Source organism: Leiobunum rupestre, chromosome 3 (assembly GCF_980474605.1).
Source record: "Leiobunum rupestre chromosome 3, qqLeiRupe1.1.hap1, whole genome shotgun sequence".
In the NCBI taxonomy this organism is placed as follows: domain Eukaryota; kingdom Metazoa; phylum Arthropoda; class Arachnida; order Opiliones; family Sclerosomatidae; genus Leiobunum; species Leiobunum rupestre.
Window position 1 is genome coordinate 25472605 of NC_143386.1, and position 18693 is coordinate 25491297.

At 32.6% G+C, this 18693-nt stretch overlaps 1 protein-coding gene across 1 annotated transcript in view; it reads right to left on the reverse strand.

Annotated features, from left to right (window-relative positions):
• Positions 1 to 3246: 3246 nt before the first annotated feature.
• Gnptab (N-acetylglucosamine-1-phosphate transferase subunits alpha and beta) overlaps positions 3247 to 18693 on the reverse strand; it is a 31330-nt gene continuing 15883 nt past the window's right edge. Inside the window, exons 12-23 of the mRNA XM_090167941.1 lie at positions 18021 to 18135; positions 15572 to 15765; positions 13667 to 13782; positions 13466 to 13602; positions 12454 to 12650; positions 12176 to 12372; positions 9364 to 9516; positions 9128 to 9296; positions 8314 to 8498; positions 7772 to 7826; positions 5515 to 5718; positions 3247 to 4051 (exon numbers count right to left, since the gene is read on the reverse strand). Coding sequence (XP_090024067.1) covers positions 3977 to 4051; positions 5515 to 5718; positions 7772 to 7826; positions 8314 to 8498; positions 9128 to 9296; positions 9364 to 9516; positions 12176 to 12372; positions 12454 to 12650; positions 13466 to 13602; positions 13667 to 13782; positions 15572 to 15765; positions 18021 to 18135 — 1797 coding nt within the window. The 3' untranslated portion in view covers positions 3247 to 3976. The remainder of the gene's footprint in view (positions 4052 to 5514; positions 5719 to 7771; positions 7827 to 8313; positions 8499 to 9127; positions 9297 to 9363; positions 9517 to 12175; positions 12373 to 12453; positions 12651 to 13465; positions 13603 to 13666; positions 13783 to 15571; positions 15766 to 18020; positions 18136 to 18693) is intronic.

An 18693-nucleotide genomic window follows, 5' to 3' on the forward strand; every position in this document is an offset into this window, starting at 1 on the left:
TGTCGAAATAAATATAAAATAATGTGCGATGAAGTCGCGCTTAAATATTAATTAACCCTCAATGCAAACCACATGATCGGAACAACGCTCCATGATTGCCTAGATGACCCACAGCCAGGACATTCCGGCCGGAAGAACATAAGCCAAGCAGTAATGAGTCTGAGAAGCGTAATGCCCTCAACACCCTCGAATCACCTGTTGATCACCCAATATCTAGCCATTCCGAGAGAAGACAGCCAGATGACCGAGACCGATTCCCTAGCCTAGCTGGACATTTCAGACTGAAACCCGAAGTACCTACGCCCCCGTCAGCTTGTGAAGTAAAAGAATATAGGAAGAAACCCCGCAATTCGGCCGCCAAACCGTAGACGAGTAAATAAAGAGAATTAAAGAAAAGTGTGAATAAAGAAACGCGTAAACAAGCAGCCCCCAAAGACGTCCCGTTCTGTGAAGTGCGTGTGTCGGGCATCTTACGTAAACCGAGGAACGAGAAAACCCGTAAACGGAGAGACGACAACGTAGCGGAGGACACCGAAACCAAGTGATGAGTAGAATTTCCATCATAACCCCCCCCCCCTTGTAGAGTACCCAGGGTCGAAATACGAAGTAGCCAGTGAAAAGTAGAGAAAAAGTTTTAGAAAAGAAAGCTTAATCCCTCGCTATTGTCCGAGAAAAGGATTTAAGACAGGTCCCCTCGAGGTTGAGAGTTCATTCTGCTTCTTGTATTTATACAGTTCAGATTACTTTTTCCGTTCGCGTTGTGCCCTCGCCGTTGTTATTATTTTGAGTTAATTATTGTCATTGTTTAATTGTAGAATCTTTAATTGTAGTATTTAATTGTAGTGTTTATTATTATTTAGTGTAAGTGTATATTTGTTTCTGCCCCCTCCATCCTTTGAAACCAAGATGCCTGAGAGTAGGGATACCGGAACTGATCCCATAGAAAATAGTAAGAGATAGTTTCATTAACAAATTTAAGGTCAAAGAGTGTATTTTTAGTGTTTAAATTATCCTCTTATATTGGAAAAAGCTAAAAGAACCATAGTAGAGATGGCCTAACCATCACTAGAAGCGAAGTAAGATTATCCCCTCAGTTCCCCCCGCAATTTTGTTCATTTGTTTTTTGTATTTTAGTGTTATTTATAAATTTGAGTGTTAAATAAAGATTTTGTGATTGATTAACGACAAAGGGTTTCCATTCTGAATTCGAATCTCCCCCTCTTTTTTATTTTTTTCTTTTCCCTGTATGTAACCCCAGTCTCTCAGATTTAATTCACTCCACGATAAGGCCACGACTCGCATTTTGTCGCCATCTTCCCCCCGCCTTGGTGAATTAAAATCTATGAGCAAGGGTTAGGAATATTTCCGTCCATCAATTGTATGACGAATTCCTTAAAAACCTTACAAAGATCAAACTTACAATAGATCGGCAACAAATTATGGCACTTGTTGAAATTAAGGCACTGATGATGAGAAATGTTAGATTCTTTAGAATTTCTTTATGATGCTGCCACTTTTTAAGCTCATCTACATAGAGAAATCTATTTCTATACTCAGGTGGCAACTCAAATGGCGAAGGAATTGGAAAGAATGACTCATAAAAATCTCTCAAAACTGCTTGAATCTGAAAAAAAAGTGGAAGGTAGTAAAGAGAATAAGCTTGTGTAATATATCGACTTTATGAAAGTACCCAAATAAAAATGCCATAAAATATTTTGGCATTTAGTTTAGTCCAAACATTTTGTTTCGTCGCGTAACATCCACTAGTAAAATTTTATTATTTCGTGCAATTAGCATTCTCAGTTTATATAGAGCCACGTAGCGGCCAATGTGAGAAACTCTGCTGGGTTTTCGTCGACTAAGCAGACGCTTGGTTACTTACAGCCTATTTAGCAGACGAAAATCCAGCAGTTTATGAACTTGGCTGCGTTCAACAACTATCAACGTAGAAAAACCGTTGAGTTATCGTTGAGTTCTTTTAGTCAACGCTACGTCACAAAAATCTAAAAGTTGTTGTACGATTTATAGTTCGCTGACTTAACGAACAAAATATCGTCTGCTACCCCTCCTTTAACTTTCTCGAATGACGTCACGATACCGATGAGCAACGGAAAAACCATCTCGCTCAGCCGATGTTTCCGCTGAGTCTCCGATGATCAACGTGACGTCAAAACCGGAAGTCAAAAAACCCGTTCAGCAAAAAACCGCTGACCGTTGAGCTCAGCGCTGAGCAGGACTATCCTCCTCCGACCGCTGACTTCGTTGAGCAACATGACGTAGAAACCGGAAGTTCAAAAAAGCGTACAGTAAGCTCAACGCTCAGCGCTGACCTCAGCGCTGAGTCCGCTGAGTCCCGCTGAACGTAGCCCTTGGTGAGCGATTTGCGAACTATCCTAACTTTTAAAATCGCGCAAATTGGGCTTAGGTCTCGTATAACTGGAACGCGCCGCACATGCAAAACAAATCTTTCACGTCTTCAGCAACGTGCTAAGTTGTTTTTCTGTCTCACCGATTTCTCACCAGGTGTCACAGCGGACGCGCGCTTTTCAATTTCCCGAAATTTCTTTATTTTATTAAAAATTAACCCCTTAATACTTTTTACCTACCTGTGTTATTATAGAAAGTGTTAAATACCAACATTCCACTTGTGTTAAAATGGAGATTCCCAGAGAGCAAGAATATTTGTAATACAATTGCCATTTTATTTTAAATATACATTTTCTAAGTGCAGTTAGCAATATCAATACTTTCCCTTACCAAAAAATAAGTTGGTTTTTAGTTAGTATTCACATTTAAGTTGATATTAAATGGTCAGCATATTTCAGTAAACTAGTTAAGTTGGTAATAAGTTGGTTTTAAGTTGGTGGGAAAATGCCCTTTTCTTTAAGTTGGTATTTAGTTGGTTTTTAGTGGTCAGAAAATTACATATTTTTTAAGTTTGTTTTAAGTTGGCTTTAAGTGGTCTTTATTAAGTAACATTTTAAGTTGGCTTTAAGTGGTCTTTATTAAGTAACATTTTAAGTAAGTTTTTAGTTGGTTTTTAGTTGGTGTTAAGTTGTTTTTAAGTAGGTTTTTAGTTGGTATTTGTCTCAAATACCAACTTAAATAGTTCTTAGACCACTTATTTTTTGGTAAGGGTTTTGTAAACATCTTCCTGATACTAATTATGAATATTATTATTATTGAACCCATTCAGATACAGTGATAAATTTTCACTAAGGAATTAAAAACAAAAGTCCTTAGACAAATGAATTTTTTTTATTTTTATTTTCGTAAACCTCTTTCCCTTTTGAAATCCCACAAACTTGACGGTTTTATAAACTGAAGGTAAAAACAATTGTCTTCAAAGTTCAATATTTGTGAGATTGTTTTGAGCCTAGAGATGCAGTTCACCCTAAAGTTGGTGAAATTAGGATCATTTGGTACCAGTGAACTTTTAATAGGTTTTAATTAATTTCTTGGAGTTGTCAATGAATCTGGCACCCATGGAAGAAAGAGTAGATAGATGCAATAATGTTACTAGTTTTCAGTTCATATAGGGAATCTGAAGCTAACCAAAACCAGAATATTCAAGACCGGTGGCAATTAACTTGATTCTCTATAGTTACATGAAACCAGATCTATTAACAAAAATACGCCGATAAAAATTATTTTTACAGAATATCAGATTAATTAATTGTGATAAAACCCACCTCCTTTACCAAAGTAATCAATCAATAAGTTATAATGAAACATTCTAAAGAAGAACTATAAAAGGATTTCAAAACCTACCACTGCACTGGTTTATAATCACATAGCAAAAATTCAAGGTACATAGTAAATGAACCTGCATATCTGGTACAAGTTATATTCTCAATGGCCTGATAATAATTTACTATACTTAGTTTCTATTCCTAAACTCTCAATTATCATTTAAAATTTTGGAAAATTTTAGTTTTTAATTTAAAACAGTTTTGCGGACCTGAACAATTATCATTTATACATCAGTGTAATTATTATCAAATATAAAACTACTTCTTGTCCTTGAAAACGCTGAATTCTTTGAACAAACCTGAAAAATAAAATTAAAGCACTTTAATATTATTTAGTTTATTTTAAAGTTTGTCTTGGAGGCAGATAGTTATAAAGCCAGGCTTAGAGGTCTCGCGGCCCCGGGCGAAACTGAGTGTAGCGGCCCTCCGGTATATACATCCCTATGGTAAAATTTTAGAGGCCCTTCTCTTAAGTAGATTAGTCCATTATGAAAAAGGATAATAAAGCTAAACCCTAAACAAATTTGAAAAAATTTAAAAACTTACTAGTAGCTCGTACTGATAGATTTTAGAGCGAACAAAAAGACCAAATAGATCTTTGAGTGAAAAACTAAATTAAATTAAATAGCCAGAAATCTGGCTTGCGACTATAACACCGAATAGAGAAACTAAGCCTAAATATTAAAATTTCAAAACGAATTGCATAGCAACGGAAAGCCGAATAGGGGGAGAGTGGTGGAGATTAGTATATACGCAATGTTAAGTTAAAAGGAACCACCTATGGACTGCATTGACGAGTCCCAAATAGGATGAAACTGGTCTACCATTTAATTTAGTTTTTCACTCGAAGATCTATTTGGTTGAAACTTAGCCAGTAAGGTTTAATGAATGAGAACATTGTGCTTGCACACTTCTCATTTGAAAACCAGAAATTTAAGTCCACCTCATTTGCTGATTTTTAATCGTATTAATGATAATTATTTCTTCAGCAGCCAACAAAAAGCGAAAACTCCAACATTATAGTTCGTTTACAAAATAATTTTGGGATACAGCCAGACAATCATTTCAAGTAGCATTATGGAATCTTCTATTTTCTTGATTTAAAACTAAAACATTTTATTTCAGAAAACTACCCCATATCCTAGAACAATAATAAATCATGCTAGGTTAATCATACCCCAAACCAAAATACTGCATAGAAAGATTAAATCTAAAACCATATATTTATGACAACAAGTAATAATTAAAGGTTGGAAGTGTCATTAGAGATAATAATTTATCTTCGGCCACTCCTCGCAAATTTAAGTATAGTTAACATGGCATGGTGGTGTCCAAGTCCACTAGTTTCTTATGGTCCCACTCTCTGCTCCCCCATAACTAATATTGAGATTGCTAATAGTAGAATTCCCATACCAAAAAATAAGTTGGCTTTTAGTTTGTATTTAGTTGGTATTAAGTTGGTTTTAAGTTGTCAGCATTTTTCAATAAACTAGTTAAAGGGGTAATAAGTGGATATTAAGTTGGCAGTATGGTTTTAGTTGGTAATAAGTTGTTTTTATGTATGGTTTTAGTTGGTATTTGTCCCAAATACAAACTTAAAACCAAGTTCCTAGACCACTTAATTTTTGGTAAGGGTTGTATGGAATGGTCAACTTGTAGGAGTTCATATATTTTTTGTGTGTTATTTGGCAAAAAACTTCATAGGATATTGAGTAGAGTAGGTTAGAAACTAATTTTTAGCAGCATAAAAGATCAAACTTACAATAGATCGGCAACAAATTATGGCACTTGTTGAAATTAAGGCACTGATGATGAGAAATGTTAGATTCTTTAGAATTTCTTTATGATGCTGCCACTTTTTAAGCTCATCTACATAGAGAAATCTATTTCTATACTCAGGTGGCAACTCAAATGGCGAAGGAATTGGAAAGAATGACTCATAAAAATCTCTCAAAACTGCTTGAATCTGAAAAAAAAGTGGAAGGTAGTAAAGAGAATAAGCTTGTGTAATATTTTGATCCCCAAAGCCCAATATATTAAATCTGGTGGTTCAGCTCCCCTTTAAGATCTTCGTTTTGTATATTTGATTAAAAAATACAATTGAATTTTCATATTGGTGGGAACTACCCTTTAAAAAAATTGAAGGTATTAATTGTCATTGTCAAGTGCTATTACAGATGTTCTTCAAATTCCCTGATCTTTCCAGGATTTACAGAGTTGAATTAATAATAATAAATTTGGAAGTTATGTTCCTGGGTAAAATTTAAAAACATTAGTAAAAAGTACTGCTATTTCATGGATAAAAATTGAAATTAAGTGGGATCTTTCAGACCATGGTCCTTGTCAACCAATGCTCATATACTTCTAGTTATTTCAAATTTACAATAAGTAAAAAATATATAAATTAAGATATTTTTTGGTACAACATTACCCCTGGCGTCAACATTTTTACTTTTTTAATTTCCCACAACCAAATAGGCTTACCATTCCTTCTTTAAAACATCTTTTGTACCAAACTGCTTCTTGACAACACCTTTGTAGAAATCCAATTTATTTGTAATTTTTTTCTGATTTTATATGCATTGCCAAACAATTCAGTTCATCCCCCCTTTTAACACTATTTTTTATGTTTGCTTGGTTGTTTGCCCTACCATACTTATCACAATTCGTTTTCTTCCACTTTCAGTCTATTTTTAATTCATACAGATTTTAATGTATTTGATGCCATGATTAATAATGTCATACTATTTTTTAGTTTTAGCTTGCTTTAAAATGCTCCCTTCCACGACCTTACCAAAAAATAAGTTGGTTTTTAGTTGGTATTCACATTTAAGTTGATATTTAGTTGGATTTTAGTGGTCAGAAAATTACATATTATTTTTTAAGTGGTCTTTATTAAGTAACATTTTAAGTAAGTTTTAAGTTGGCTTTAAGTGGTTTTTATTCAGTAACATTTTAAGTAAGTTTTTAGTTGGTTTTAAGTTGGTATTTGTCTCAAATACAAACTTAAAACCAACTTAAATAGTTCTTAGACCACTTATTTTTTGGTAAGGGAGTGTTCCATTACCAAGTTTGCAATTGGTGCTGACCGAGAATTCCTCATTTATTAGCCCTCCCTTACCAAAAAATAAGTTGGATTTCAGTTTGTATTTAGTTTGTATACACATTATTAGTTGATATTGAGTAGGCTCAAGTTGTCAGCATATTCCAAGTTACTATTAAAGGAGTAATAAGTTGTTATTCAGTTGGTAGGAAAATACTGCTTTTGCTAAGTTTATAATTAGTTGGTTTTTAGTAGTCAGGTAATTACATAATATTTTTAAGTTGGTTTTTAGATGTTTCCCTAGTAGGATTTAAGTTGCTTTTAAGTAGTTAAATGTAAATGTTGATTCTGGTTTAGTTGGAAATAAGTTGATTAATAAAGAGGATTTAAGTTATTTTTAAGTAGGCATTTATCCCAAATACAAACTGAAAACCAAGTTGAAATACAAGTTGTCCAAAGTGGTTTTTAGCCAACTTATTTTTTGGTAAGGGCTTGCTGATGAGCGTAGTAATTACCCTCAAATATAAAATGTCTCTGTAAGAAAGACTACCGCTAATTTCTAAATAGTATCTTTGCTTAATATCTGATTTTAACTTCATTTTTAATATGTCCAAAGTTTTTAAGCCATAAAGTAGCACGACTTTTTACTAGTGTTTTTAAATTTATTACTAATAATTTCCATTTGTTGATCTGTTTTTAATTTTGTGTTTTCAAATATTTTTATAGTTTTACATTTTCCAGAAACATTTCCTCCAATAGGAATAATAAATTGAAACATTACTTTTTAAGGGGTTTTTATTCTTGACTAGTCTAGAGGGTTAGTTTTACCTTTGGGTTCTACAAAATGACGCAAAATTTAAATTTGCCAACAATATTAGGCTAATCATGGAATGAAAATCAGAAATTTTCTGTAATTTTACAACTAACAACTCTACATAAAATATTACAATTTGCAGAAATTAAAAAAATCTCTTACCATCTTGGAATTTTCTCCTCCATGTCCAATGTTGTCATTCAAGCACACAAATTTCCTACGAAATAAAAGTAGAAAAAAGATCAAATTAAAAATGATACAAATACATTTAATTTCAATCCTAACAGGTGGCAATAGTGACCTAGATAATGGCGTTTAAAAACCATAAGAAAATTATATATGAAAGATGATAAATGTGCCCTTTCCATTGTAAATCACTCCACATGTAGTCTCCATTGAGTTACGTAATATCGATTAATTTGTGTTGGCATTATTTCTATACTGCAGTAATTCTATACTCTGGCTGACCCAGATATCCCGTGTCCCTAGGCATTACACCTTTAGGGTTTATATGCCAAACTGCAGTTATCTAAAATGCTGTCACCCCTATGGCTATGTGAACGCTTTAATGGTTGCCCACAAGCAAGAAAAAATTTCAAAATGCTTTCCTTGGATGAATAGTCTCAAATTGTTACTACAACTCCATACTGACTTGTGGGGCAGTTTAAAAGTATTCCAGTCAATTTTCTTTTTCAATGGCTTACTTTGGTTTTTTACGTAAAGCATCCAGATGTGGAAGTACTAATGATAAATTTGACTGAAGCATCTTGAATGCTACTTCATCTTCTCCAAGAATTTCAAATTTATTTCTCTTCTCAACTCCAAAATGTTTCAATAAGTTAGATGCAATTGGTTCACAATTATTTATTAAATGTCTCGTTACTGTGGGCTGTAGATAGAAAAAATGCAATATCAGATGTTTAAAAAATTCCTATTAGAATTAAAATCTTGCATAATTACTTTAAAAAAACTATTTAATTTTCATATTCAAGTCATGCAAATTTAAAATCAAAATAGCAATATCTTTTTAGAAATATTAAAAAATATGAGTTTGGATATTTTAAGAAACATGAGAAAACATTTACTATATTGTATCAGGAATATATTTATAATTCAATGAATTTCAGATATACTGCGATGATGATTTTTTTTTGGAACGTGGTTGAAGCATTTACAGTATGAAAATTAGACCATAATGCTAGGGGATAATCTCAACATAGTCATTCTTCCTAAATATAAATAGACAGATCTTTGATTATATTTTGGACTATAATTAGACAAAAACAAGAAAATGCTATCCATGGAAACTGGAAAGCTCCTACACGGCCTGGTTAAGCAGTACACAATATTCTGGTAGCACTGTAGCCACAGTAAGTTAAAGGTATTATAAAGATCCATATTTATGTTGTAATAGAACTGTTTCCCACTAACGGCATTTTAAATTGGCATCATGAATAAAATTTGCAAATGAGAAATTCAAATACTATGAATTTATAAAGCTTAACATAAAATACTCACTAGACTTGAGTCTATGTATCTGTCTTGGTTATTTGTTTTAAAAAAGACATCAGAATCATATTTTGAACAATTAATTATCAAAGACTCAAAATCTGTAACAGTTGAGAAAATCAAAGGCAAATCATTAATTCTAGTAAGAAGAGTTCGAATTTCACGGTCAGACCAAGTGCTGTAAAAACGATTTCGAATAAAAGTTGTATAAAAATAGACAAAAATATTAAAATATCAAAACCTACTCTGAAGAATCAGTGTCAAATTCATCAAAAATCTCATTGACTGTAATATTTCTTTTTTCACTCATTAGGAAATAATAGTACGAAAATGCAAATTGCATATCTGCAGGACTTCGTATTTTATTAGATGAAGTTCTTTTGAATTCTTCGTCAAACCTTCAAAAGCCAAATAATAATTAAATAATTGGTCAAGATTGCCAAGAACAGTTGTCCTATATAGAACCTACAGTTAAAGGACAACTCAATTGTGATTCCAGGTAGTAATCATACCTTATTGATAAAAACTGCATCTTTTGTGTATGCATCTATACCCTTTACAAAAAGTTGCAAGGGAAAAAGAGTATCCTTTATTAAAAGGATAAATATTGTTAATTTGGGCAATTACCAAAAAATAAGTTGGTTTTTAGTTGGTATTCACATTTAAGTTGATATTAAGTTGGTTTTAAGTGGTCAGCATATTTCAGTAAACTAGTTAAGTTGGTAATAAGTTGGTTTTAAGTTGGTGGGAAAATGCCTTTTTCTTTAAGTTGGTATTTAGTGGTCTGAAAATTGCGTATTATTTTTTAAGTTGGCATGAACAGATGCAGTTTTTATTTATAAGATATGATCCATTATGGCTTTCTTTTCCATTTAATTAACCTAAAAAATGTTTTGGAATTTCAAATATTTGAACAAGTAGTACTATGTGCACATTTAAAAGATTTTAAAAACCAGTAGAAGACATTAAGAACAAAACTTGGTGATATTTGTGAAAATTATTTTTAAAATTTATTTTATTGTTAGAAACTGACAAGACTAATCATAAGCAAAGGTTCTCTAAATCAACTATGCCATACTGAAGTTGTTGTCTGCCCAACATAACCCTCCATTTTGGGGTGGAAAAGCGAATAACCAGAATTGGATACAATAAACTGCTTGCTTTTTCTTTCGGTATTTATACATATAAGTCTAACCATTCCTTAAAAAAATCTGTGACGTACATGTAAGTTGCACCTGAAACGCTGTAATTCTACATTTGCAATATTTTTCAAAAGATGGCACTGATAGTTGGAAAGGATAGCTACCCTGGAGAAAATTTCATTTGTTCACAATCGCATGATACATCACATTCAATCATACCACAAAACCCAGTATAAGGACTAAAGAATAAACTTTTAGTATAACATCGAACTGAAATTCCATAATGTTTGGTTCTTAATTGGATTTTTACTTTTTTACTCTTTGATATATAAGATTCCACTTCTGTTCAAAATGTCTGATAGCCACTAATATATAATTGGTCAACACCTATTTACCAGTTTTTTGTTTTTTAACCAAAATCAAATCAATTTTTTTCTTTTACATAAACAAATATTCTGTAATTTATTGATTTTTATGAAATTAATTTTTTTTCCCTGTCTAATTGATGGATATACTTTGCTTCTATAACTATAATTCTAATGAAATTTAATATCTATTTAATACTATAGTTTATTCGGGCTTTTTTTGAAATGGTATTGCTACAGAAACTATTTTTGGGCACTTTTTAATAATAAAACAAAATAAACACTGAACTTCGAATTAAGAATTAAGAATTAAGCCATTTATGGTGTCATTTAATGCAAAACAACAAATGAACTCCAAAATTTTTTAACGTAATCTAGCTAAGAGCTCCAAACTGGTGTTCGAATTTGTTTCCTGAAAAATATCATAACATCACGTGGAAGAAAACCCTCCCAAAAGTTTTTCCTAATCTTTCCTTTAACCCATGAAATAACTGGGGGAATTCCTTACCAAAAAATAAGTTGGTTTTTAGTTGGTATTCACATTTAAGTTGATATTTAGTTGGTTTTAAGTGGTGCAGCATATTTCAGTAAACTAGTTAAGTTGGTTTTAAGTGGGTGGGAAAATGCCTTTTTCTTTAAGTTGGTATTTAGTTGGATTTTAGTGGTCAGAAAATTACATATTATTTTTTAAGTGGTCTTTATTAAGTAACATTTTAAGTAAGTTTTAAGTTGGCTTTAAGTGGTTTTTATTAAGTAACATTTTAAGTAAGTTTTTAGTTGGTTTTAAGTTGGTTTTTAGTTGGTATTTAGCGAGGGGCTAACCACTCTTAGAAAATCTGTACACCGGATTACGCTTAGATTAGCACTGCCAAAGGCAGGGACTTCAAAGATTACGCGTAATCCCATTAGTACAGTCAAAGGTACAGCTCTGTACACCGATTACGCGAAGTGATCAGCCCCTCGGTATTTAGTTGGTATTTGTCTCAAATACAAACTTAAAACCAACTTAAATAGTTCTTAGACCACTTATTTTTTGGTAAGGGAAATGCTAAAACCTTACTCAAAAATAGGGTCAATTTATATATTTTTCTGTCCCATATGGGTCAGAATTAACCCAAATAAGCCTTTCTTTAATTTATGGTTAAATTCCCTAATTATTGAACAATATTTTGGGTATCTGAGAAAAAAATAATAAATGAAAACAAGTAAATAAACCAAAGTTATCAGATCGCTAAATCTTAATTACTACGTGCATTTTCCTTACGGGATCGCCCTTTAATCGCAGTTTTACAAATTTCACACCTTCATAGCTTACTATCGCCATCTAGTGACTAATATAGGTTGTGATGTGAATATCGAATGTGGATACCCATACCTCCCTGGTGCATTTTTTGGCGGCAACTGAAGGGGGTGGAATTTTGATGGATTTCTATTTCCCCACGTTTAGGAAAAAGCCTTTTAAAATTTTGGCGATCTCCAATAACTTGGGTTCATTTACTTCTGATGAAAATCTTAAGATAATAAAATTAGAAACAATTTACAAAACTTACATTTTATGTAATCTTTTCATAATATCAACATCAATAAAATGGGCAATATGAGCTGGAACTTTTCGAGGTTCATAACCAAAGAATGCATTATAAAGCTTATTAACATGGCGTAAGGAGTCACCAAAAGTGTCTTTCAAACGTCGAGTTGAGTATTTATTTAGTTTGTATTTTTCCTCCCTTAATCTTGCATTGAGTTCCTGGAATTATACATAAATTACAGGATTTATGTATTTTTAAATTTAGTTTCAAACTTTAACGGCTATATAAAGTCAACTTACATTCTCAATATTCAAGAATGTCTTAAATTTCTCCCAAGGTAAAAAACCTCTCTCCACAAATAAGTCGGATTTTTGTAAACTTTCCAAAGAATGCAACTTCTTCATGGTAAAATTATTTTTACTAGCAGTTTGTGATTGTAGATGAGATTTCAGCAATTCAGATTTTCTAGTTTTGAATCCAAGCTCAGTCAAGAACCCTATTAAAAATTATCCAGATAATTAGTAAAAAAGGTGATTTTTTGTTAAAAAATACAATATGAAAAGAAATATCTCAAGTTCCTAAAATTTCAAATCAGAATGTGATTCTTGTTAAATGTATTTTTAAATTATTTAGCGATTAATTATTGTTTCCACCCTGGGTTTTTATCTCAAGCTTATTTGGTTTTTCTGAAACACTCTTTACTTTGTTAAATTACTATACATAAAGAAAAATTATTTAAGTTGGTCGCTAGAATTAGAATACAAGTTATGTAAAACCAGTCATGCCCTACCATCAATTCGTTATTTATTCTACTTTTGAAGTTTGTTTTCTCTGTTCAAATAATTCAAAATCTTATCTTCATCTGGACTCCGTTAGAAAAAAAATCACCAATAAACGAGAGCAGCAATTTACAAGGTGTTAGAAAAATGTTTCTGGAATGTGTTTTACTAATAGGAATTTCAGTTTAATTCATCTTCATTAGTTAATTTACAATTCTCATAATTTTTCTAGACTTAAAAACATCTATGGAATGGGCCTTAAGACTAATGCTTCAAGACAAGCATAAAACGGATATTTGAAATCCACGTAGCTTTATTTTAAAATCTGGCAGACAGACAAGCAAGCTTTCAAAAAATATATGCCTATACAAAATTTTGTAAACCTAGTAAATAAACGTCTTCCCCAACTAAACCTGAGTTTTCTGGGTTTTTCTCTTCCTATCACCTTCCCATTTTATTCGAAATTTGAAGGAGAGCAACTTTTACAATCAAACTTGAGAGCATAAGTCATAGTACAAAGGAATTAAATTACCAGATTTCCTATAGAATTCCAATAGAGATAAATTCTGATTCAATAAATTAATACCAGCCCTGGATGTGATGTTTATGTTTGAAATATTCCAATCATGCATGCTCAAGTCAAGGGAAACTGGTATTAGTTTAGGATGTCTAAACAAAAATTACAGATATTAACACCAGCATTAAATTTAAAGGACATATTCATTAAACTTACCTTTTATCTGGAGAAACTGAAATTATTTCCAAACTTTGGGATGTTGTTACATTTTTATCAAAATCAGAACTAGTATTTTCTGTTAATTTGGTTTCAACTATTACTGAGAATTTAAACTGCCAAAAAAATTGTAAAATTTAATAAGAAATAAAAAAAGGTCTATTGCAGTCATTTCAAGATAAATAAACCAGTTGTTACCCATGGTAAAAAATATAACACTTTTTAGGGCCTGTTTACATGGCTAGGAAATGGATCATGAAGGAATAGTAGGGAGGGAATTTCGAGGCAGCGTTAAACACCGTAGTGACAACTCACCGCTGCTGGGAGGGGGCCATTGAAGAAAAGGGGGATGGTCATGGTAGGCATTTTTACACTTGATCGGTAGATCGCGTCCTCTATTAAAAAGAATTAATATACATTTAAAACTGTTGGAAATTATTATTATTATAATTATTAAAAGCATATTTATTGTGGATATCAACAATTAGCCAGACGCTAGTTTACATATTGGTCCTCTAAATTTTAAGTTAAAACAGAAGAAAGAGAAAAGTTTAAAAATTTGTCTAAAAATTTTCAACAGTCTTTAGGTAATCTAAACACTTCAATTTAAACAATTTTAAGTCTTTGATATTTCTACTTTTTGGTTCCGGAGGTATCGCATTCCAAAGTACTGCACCACGATAAGATATTTTGCCTTTACTATGATTGTAGTTTTTTGGGTTTTAATAAATAAATTTTGTATGAGATCCTCTGGTGTTATGCGAATGGATAAGGTTAACATTTGTAAACAAACTTCTAACGTAATTAAGACGGGTGTAAGTTATGAATAGTTTTGAAGACAAAAGTCACCATATGAATTTTTCTTCATGTATCGAGTAAAGTCCATGATAGCTGTGTATGAACATATTTTGTTGAAGTTCTTCGGTCTACTCCTAGGATAATCTTTCCCATAGTTTTGAAATACTTGCAGTCATGATAAGTTGTTATAAGATGCATTGCAGTATAATATATATCCATAATCAAAGATTGGTAAGATATAATTTTTATACCAAAGCAACAGAATGTGAGATGGGAGGAATTGTCTTACAATCCTAAGCATGGAAATTCTTGATTTGATTTTACTAATTATACTTTCAATTTGAGAAGTCCATGTTTGGTTTTTGTCAAGGTGGAAACCTAAATATCTGACGTTTTTACTCTTTTAATCCCAGTAATTGGTAAAGAGTTTACTTCGGCCATTAAGTGGTAAGTTTGAATCTTTCATGATAGGATCACACTTATTGTAAAATAAAAGTTAAGAAAATAACTAAAGCCCAACAGAAAAAGAAAGATAAAGGTACCTTTCCCATTTCAGATTCTTGTTATTAAAAAACCACTTGTTAAGACGCTAAAACAATTTACATATTTCTAGAAATAAATTATTTATACTTTGTTAACTTTTCACGTTTTCTATTATTTAATATTTACACATAAGCCTTGTCTTAATTATCTCCTGGCTCTCCCACATTATTCTTGTTTTCATAATCAGAATAAACCCTGTCTGATAGATGGCTACACTGTGTTCAGTTTTCCATGTCATGTGTTAAAAGTCTATCACGAGATCCCCCTTTATTTTAATGGCCCCCACAGGGAAGAGGAATTACACTGCTTGCTAGTTCAGACAAATAATTTCCCCTCCTTACTATTCCTTCATGGTTAAATGAATTTAAATTTAAATGAAGAAGTCATCTGCCTACAAGTGGTATGACTTTTTTAATGTAACTAGCTCCAATTATAGATTTACTAATTGTTGGCTATTTCTGCCACCCATCATTATGAATAAATGTTTGCAAAACCCAGTTGCGTGTTAAAAGCAATGAAAGTCATTTCACAGAAACATTTATTAGGAAACACTTAGTAACTAACCTCTTTTTGAGGCGATTTAATAAGTAATGTAATTGTGAAGGAAGGAAAATTTGATTGAAGAACAAAAGTTAGAACTCTATACTTCAGTGATATTGCAATTGCTCTAACTCCGGGAACATCTTCAAAGACTCCAGAATTAATGGATCCAAAATCCTCCATAAACAGTGATATGTTACAAAAGGCAACAGATACTCCTGAAATTTTAGAAATCAGTATTTACTGAACAAATGACCTTAAGGCGTGAATTTATTTCACTCATGAATATTCAACTGGACTACAATTTGTAGCTTCTCGGAAAGTGCTATTAAAAAGGCAACACACTGGCTGGCTGCTATGGGTTGTGAAAACCCTATTTTATAGATTTCTTAACTAAAACATTATACTCAATACAGGGCCCCCACTCAAATCTTCAATTTTTTATAGGAAAAATAGGACTATATTTCTAAAAATATAGGACTTTATAGGACTATTTTTACAAAATTAAAGGATTTTATAGGACTATATATGCTATTTAATTTACTAACTTTAAGCATTTAAAAACAAAATCTCCCCAGTAGCACATAGGCTCCGAAATACAGTTGGTTAATATTACCATTGGCCGACTGTTCAAATAACTGTCGGTGGTATACTTGTTTCGGGCCTGATTACCAACAGTCGGCCGACTGTTCAAATAACTGTCGGTGGTATACTTGTTTCGGGCCTGATTACCGACAGTCGGCCGACTGTTCAAATAACTGTCGGTGGTATACTTGTTTCGGGCCTGATTACGGACAGTGGGCCGACTGTTCAAATAACTGTCGGTGGTATACTTGTTTCAGGCCTGATTACCGACAGTCGGCCGACTGTTCAAATAACTGTCGGTGGTATACTTGTTTCGGGCCTGATTACAGACAGTCGGCCGACTGTTCAAATAACTGTCGGTGGTATACTTGTTTCGGGTCTGATTACCGACAGTCGGCCGACCGTTGCATTAAAGGTCTCTTTGTAGACGGTAAAAATAACCATTGGCCGACTGTTCAAATAACTGTCGGTGGTATACTTGTTTCGGGCCTGATTACCGACAGTCGGCCGACTGTTCAAATAACTGTCGGTGGTATACTTGTTTCGGGCCTGATTACCAACAGTCGTCCGACTGTTCAAATAACTGTCGGTGGTATACTTTTTCAGGCCTGATTACCGAAATGTTGGAAATCTGAACATAATTAAAAAAATTTTAAAAATTTAATTTTGATACAATTATCTTAATGTTGGAATTCAACGGAAGCCTGAGCGTAAGAGATGTCAGCTGAATAGCGACCGCCATGCAATAATTGGTGAAAAATTTCACTATAAATTGCAATGGACTGCTCACATATAGGGCACTCTGAATGTATATTAGTTTTACTGATATCGGCAGATTTCTGAGTTAAGCCAGAGTTCCTGCACAGTACTGCTGAGCCCCAAAAAGGCCGAAAGCGGTCTACTGTTGGAATCTCTTACTAAAATTTTGAATTTTGATTATACTGCACTGTTTAAATTCTGGATGTATTAATATAATATAGGTTTATACCAGAATTATACGTCTAGAGACATCTTAATAATCCAAAGAGTTCGTGTTGGGTATGACTCCGTAATGGGGTCGGGTGGGTATCCAAAACTGGGTTGGGTGGATATCCGAAACAGGGTCGGGTATTAATCCCAAACGGGGTCGGTTATGAATCCGAAATGGAGTTGGGTATCATTGCAATATTGAGTCGTAATACCTACCCATTGTTAGTCGGAAAGTAATTTCTTTGTTGTAAAAATAGTTTGCCCGACTGTAATTCGGGCGGACATAGTACCAGTCAAAAGAGTAGTTTCCCGACTGTATTTTGGCTACGAAAATCGCCGACGTCGGGCAGGAGACATTTGCTACTGGGGCTATATTTAGAGAAATAAATCTTTGATTTTCACTTGAAAAATAGAAACTATTTAACCATTTTATCAGAAAAATATCCTAGTAGCTTACCATGTTAACAATAACAAAAGTATAGACTAGAATGACTGGGTATAGGAATTTGTCCTTTAGCTAAATCTAGTAATTTAACTGACAATTGTGAGTGGTGGGATTTGAAATGGGCAAAATATCAAAATTATAGGATTTTATAGGACTTTTGCTAAAAAATATAGGCTGTTATAGGACATTTTTGAAAATATAGAATTTTATAGGAATTATAGGACCTCTGGGGGCCCTGTCAATTTTTTTTCAATTAAAAGTCTAATGAATAAAAAACGGTAGTGACAGAGTTGAATATTCATGGGTAAAGGGAAACTTCAATTTTACAATAATTTTAAGGAAGATATATGATAATGACCAATGATGTCACAAACGTCTACACTTCAACATTTTGTCACTCATTAATTAATTAATCTTTACAAAAAAATTAAATTCATAGTATTCCCACAATGCTTTAAATAATTTTTCACATACCTGGAGGCAGTTTATAAGATGACAATTCAGGAGACAGATGTAATTGATGTATATTATTAAAGTTACTAACGCCACAATCTCCTGCATCATACGCACAGCTTAAGACATTGCAGGCCTACAAGTATTAATATAACTGAAATAAATGTCTTGAAAATTATTTATACTCAAATGTAAACATACATGATTTAAATTAAGCAAATTAATTTGTTAATTAGCTTTCAATATGCTATCACATAACTGATATAATTATTTACCTATACCATTTTCATAATTTGACTTTTCTTTTATCAGCATTAATAGCTACTCATAAAAACGTATATCTACCATATTAGGAAAATAATTTTTAACCACAAATCTTACATAGATAAAATTATCTTATCATAGGAGTGTATGTAAGTAGATTCAAGTGTATGGCTTTACCCATGGACCCCCAACCCTTTAGAGACAGCAGTTTCTGACTGAACCCCTTGGTGACAAACAATGATCATCATGCCCATTTAACAAAGTTTCTGTTGAGGGCGATATCTCAGTACCCAATAAAGTAAGAAAACTGCATTAACTGCTAAATAACCTTTGATGCCGTTTCACCTATACAGGGTGTTTCATAAGGTTAAGCAAAAAAATTTTAAGGAGTTGTAGGGGGTGAGTTGAGAAGTACGCCTGTTTTTTCCCC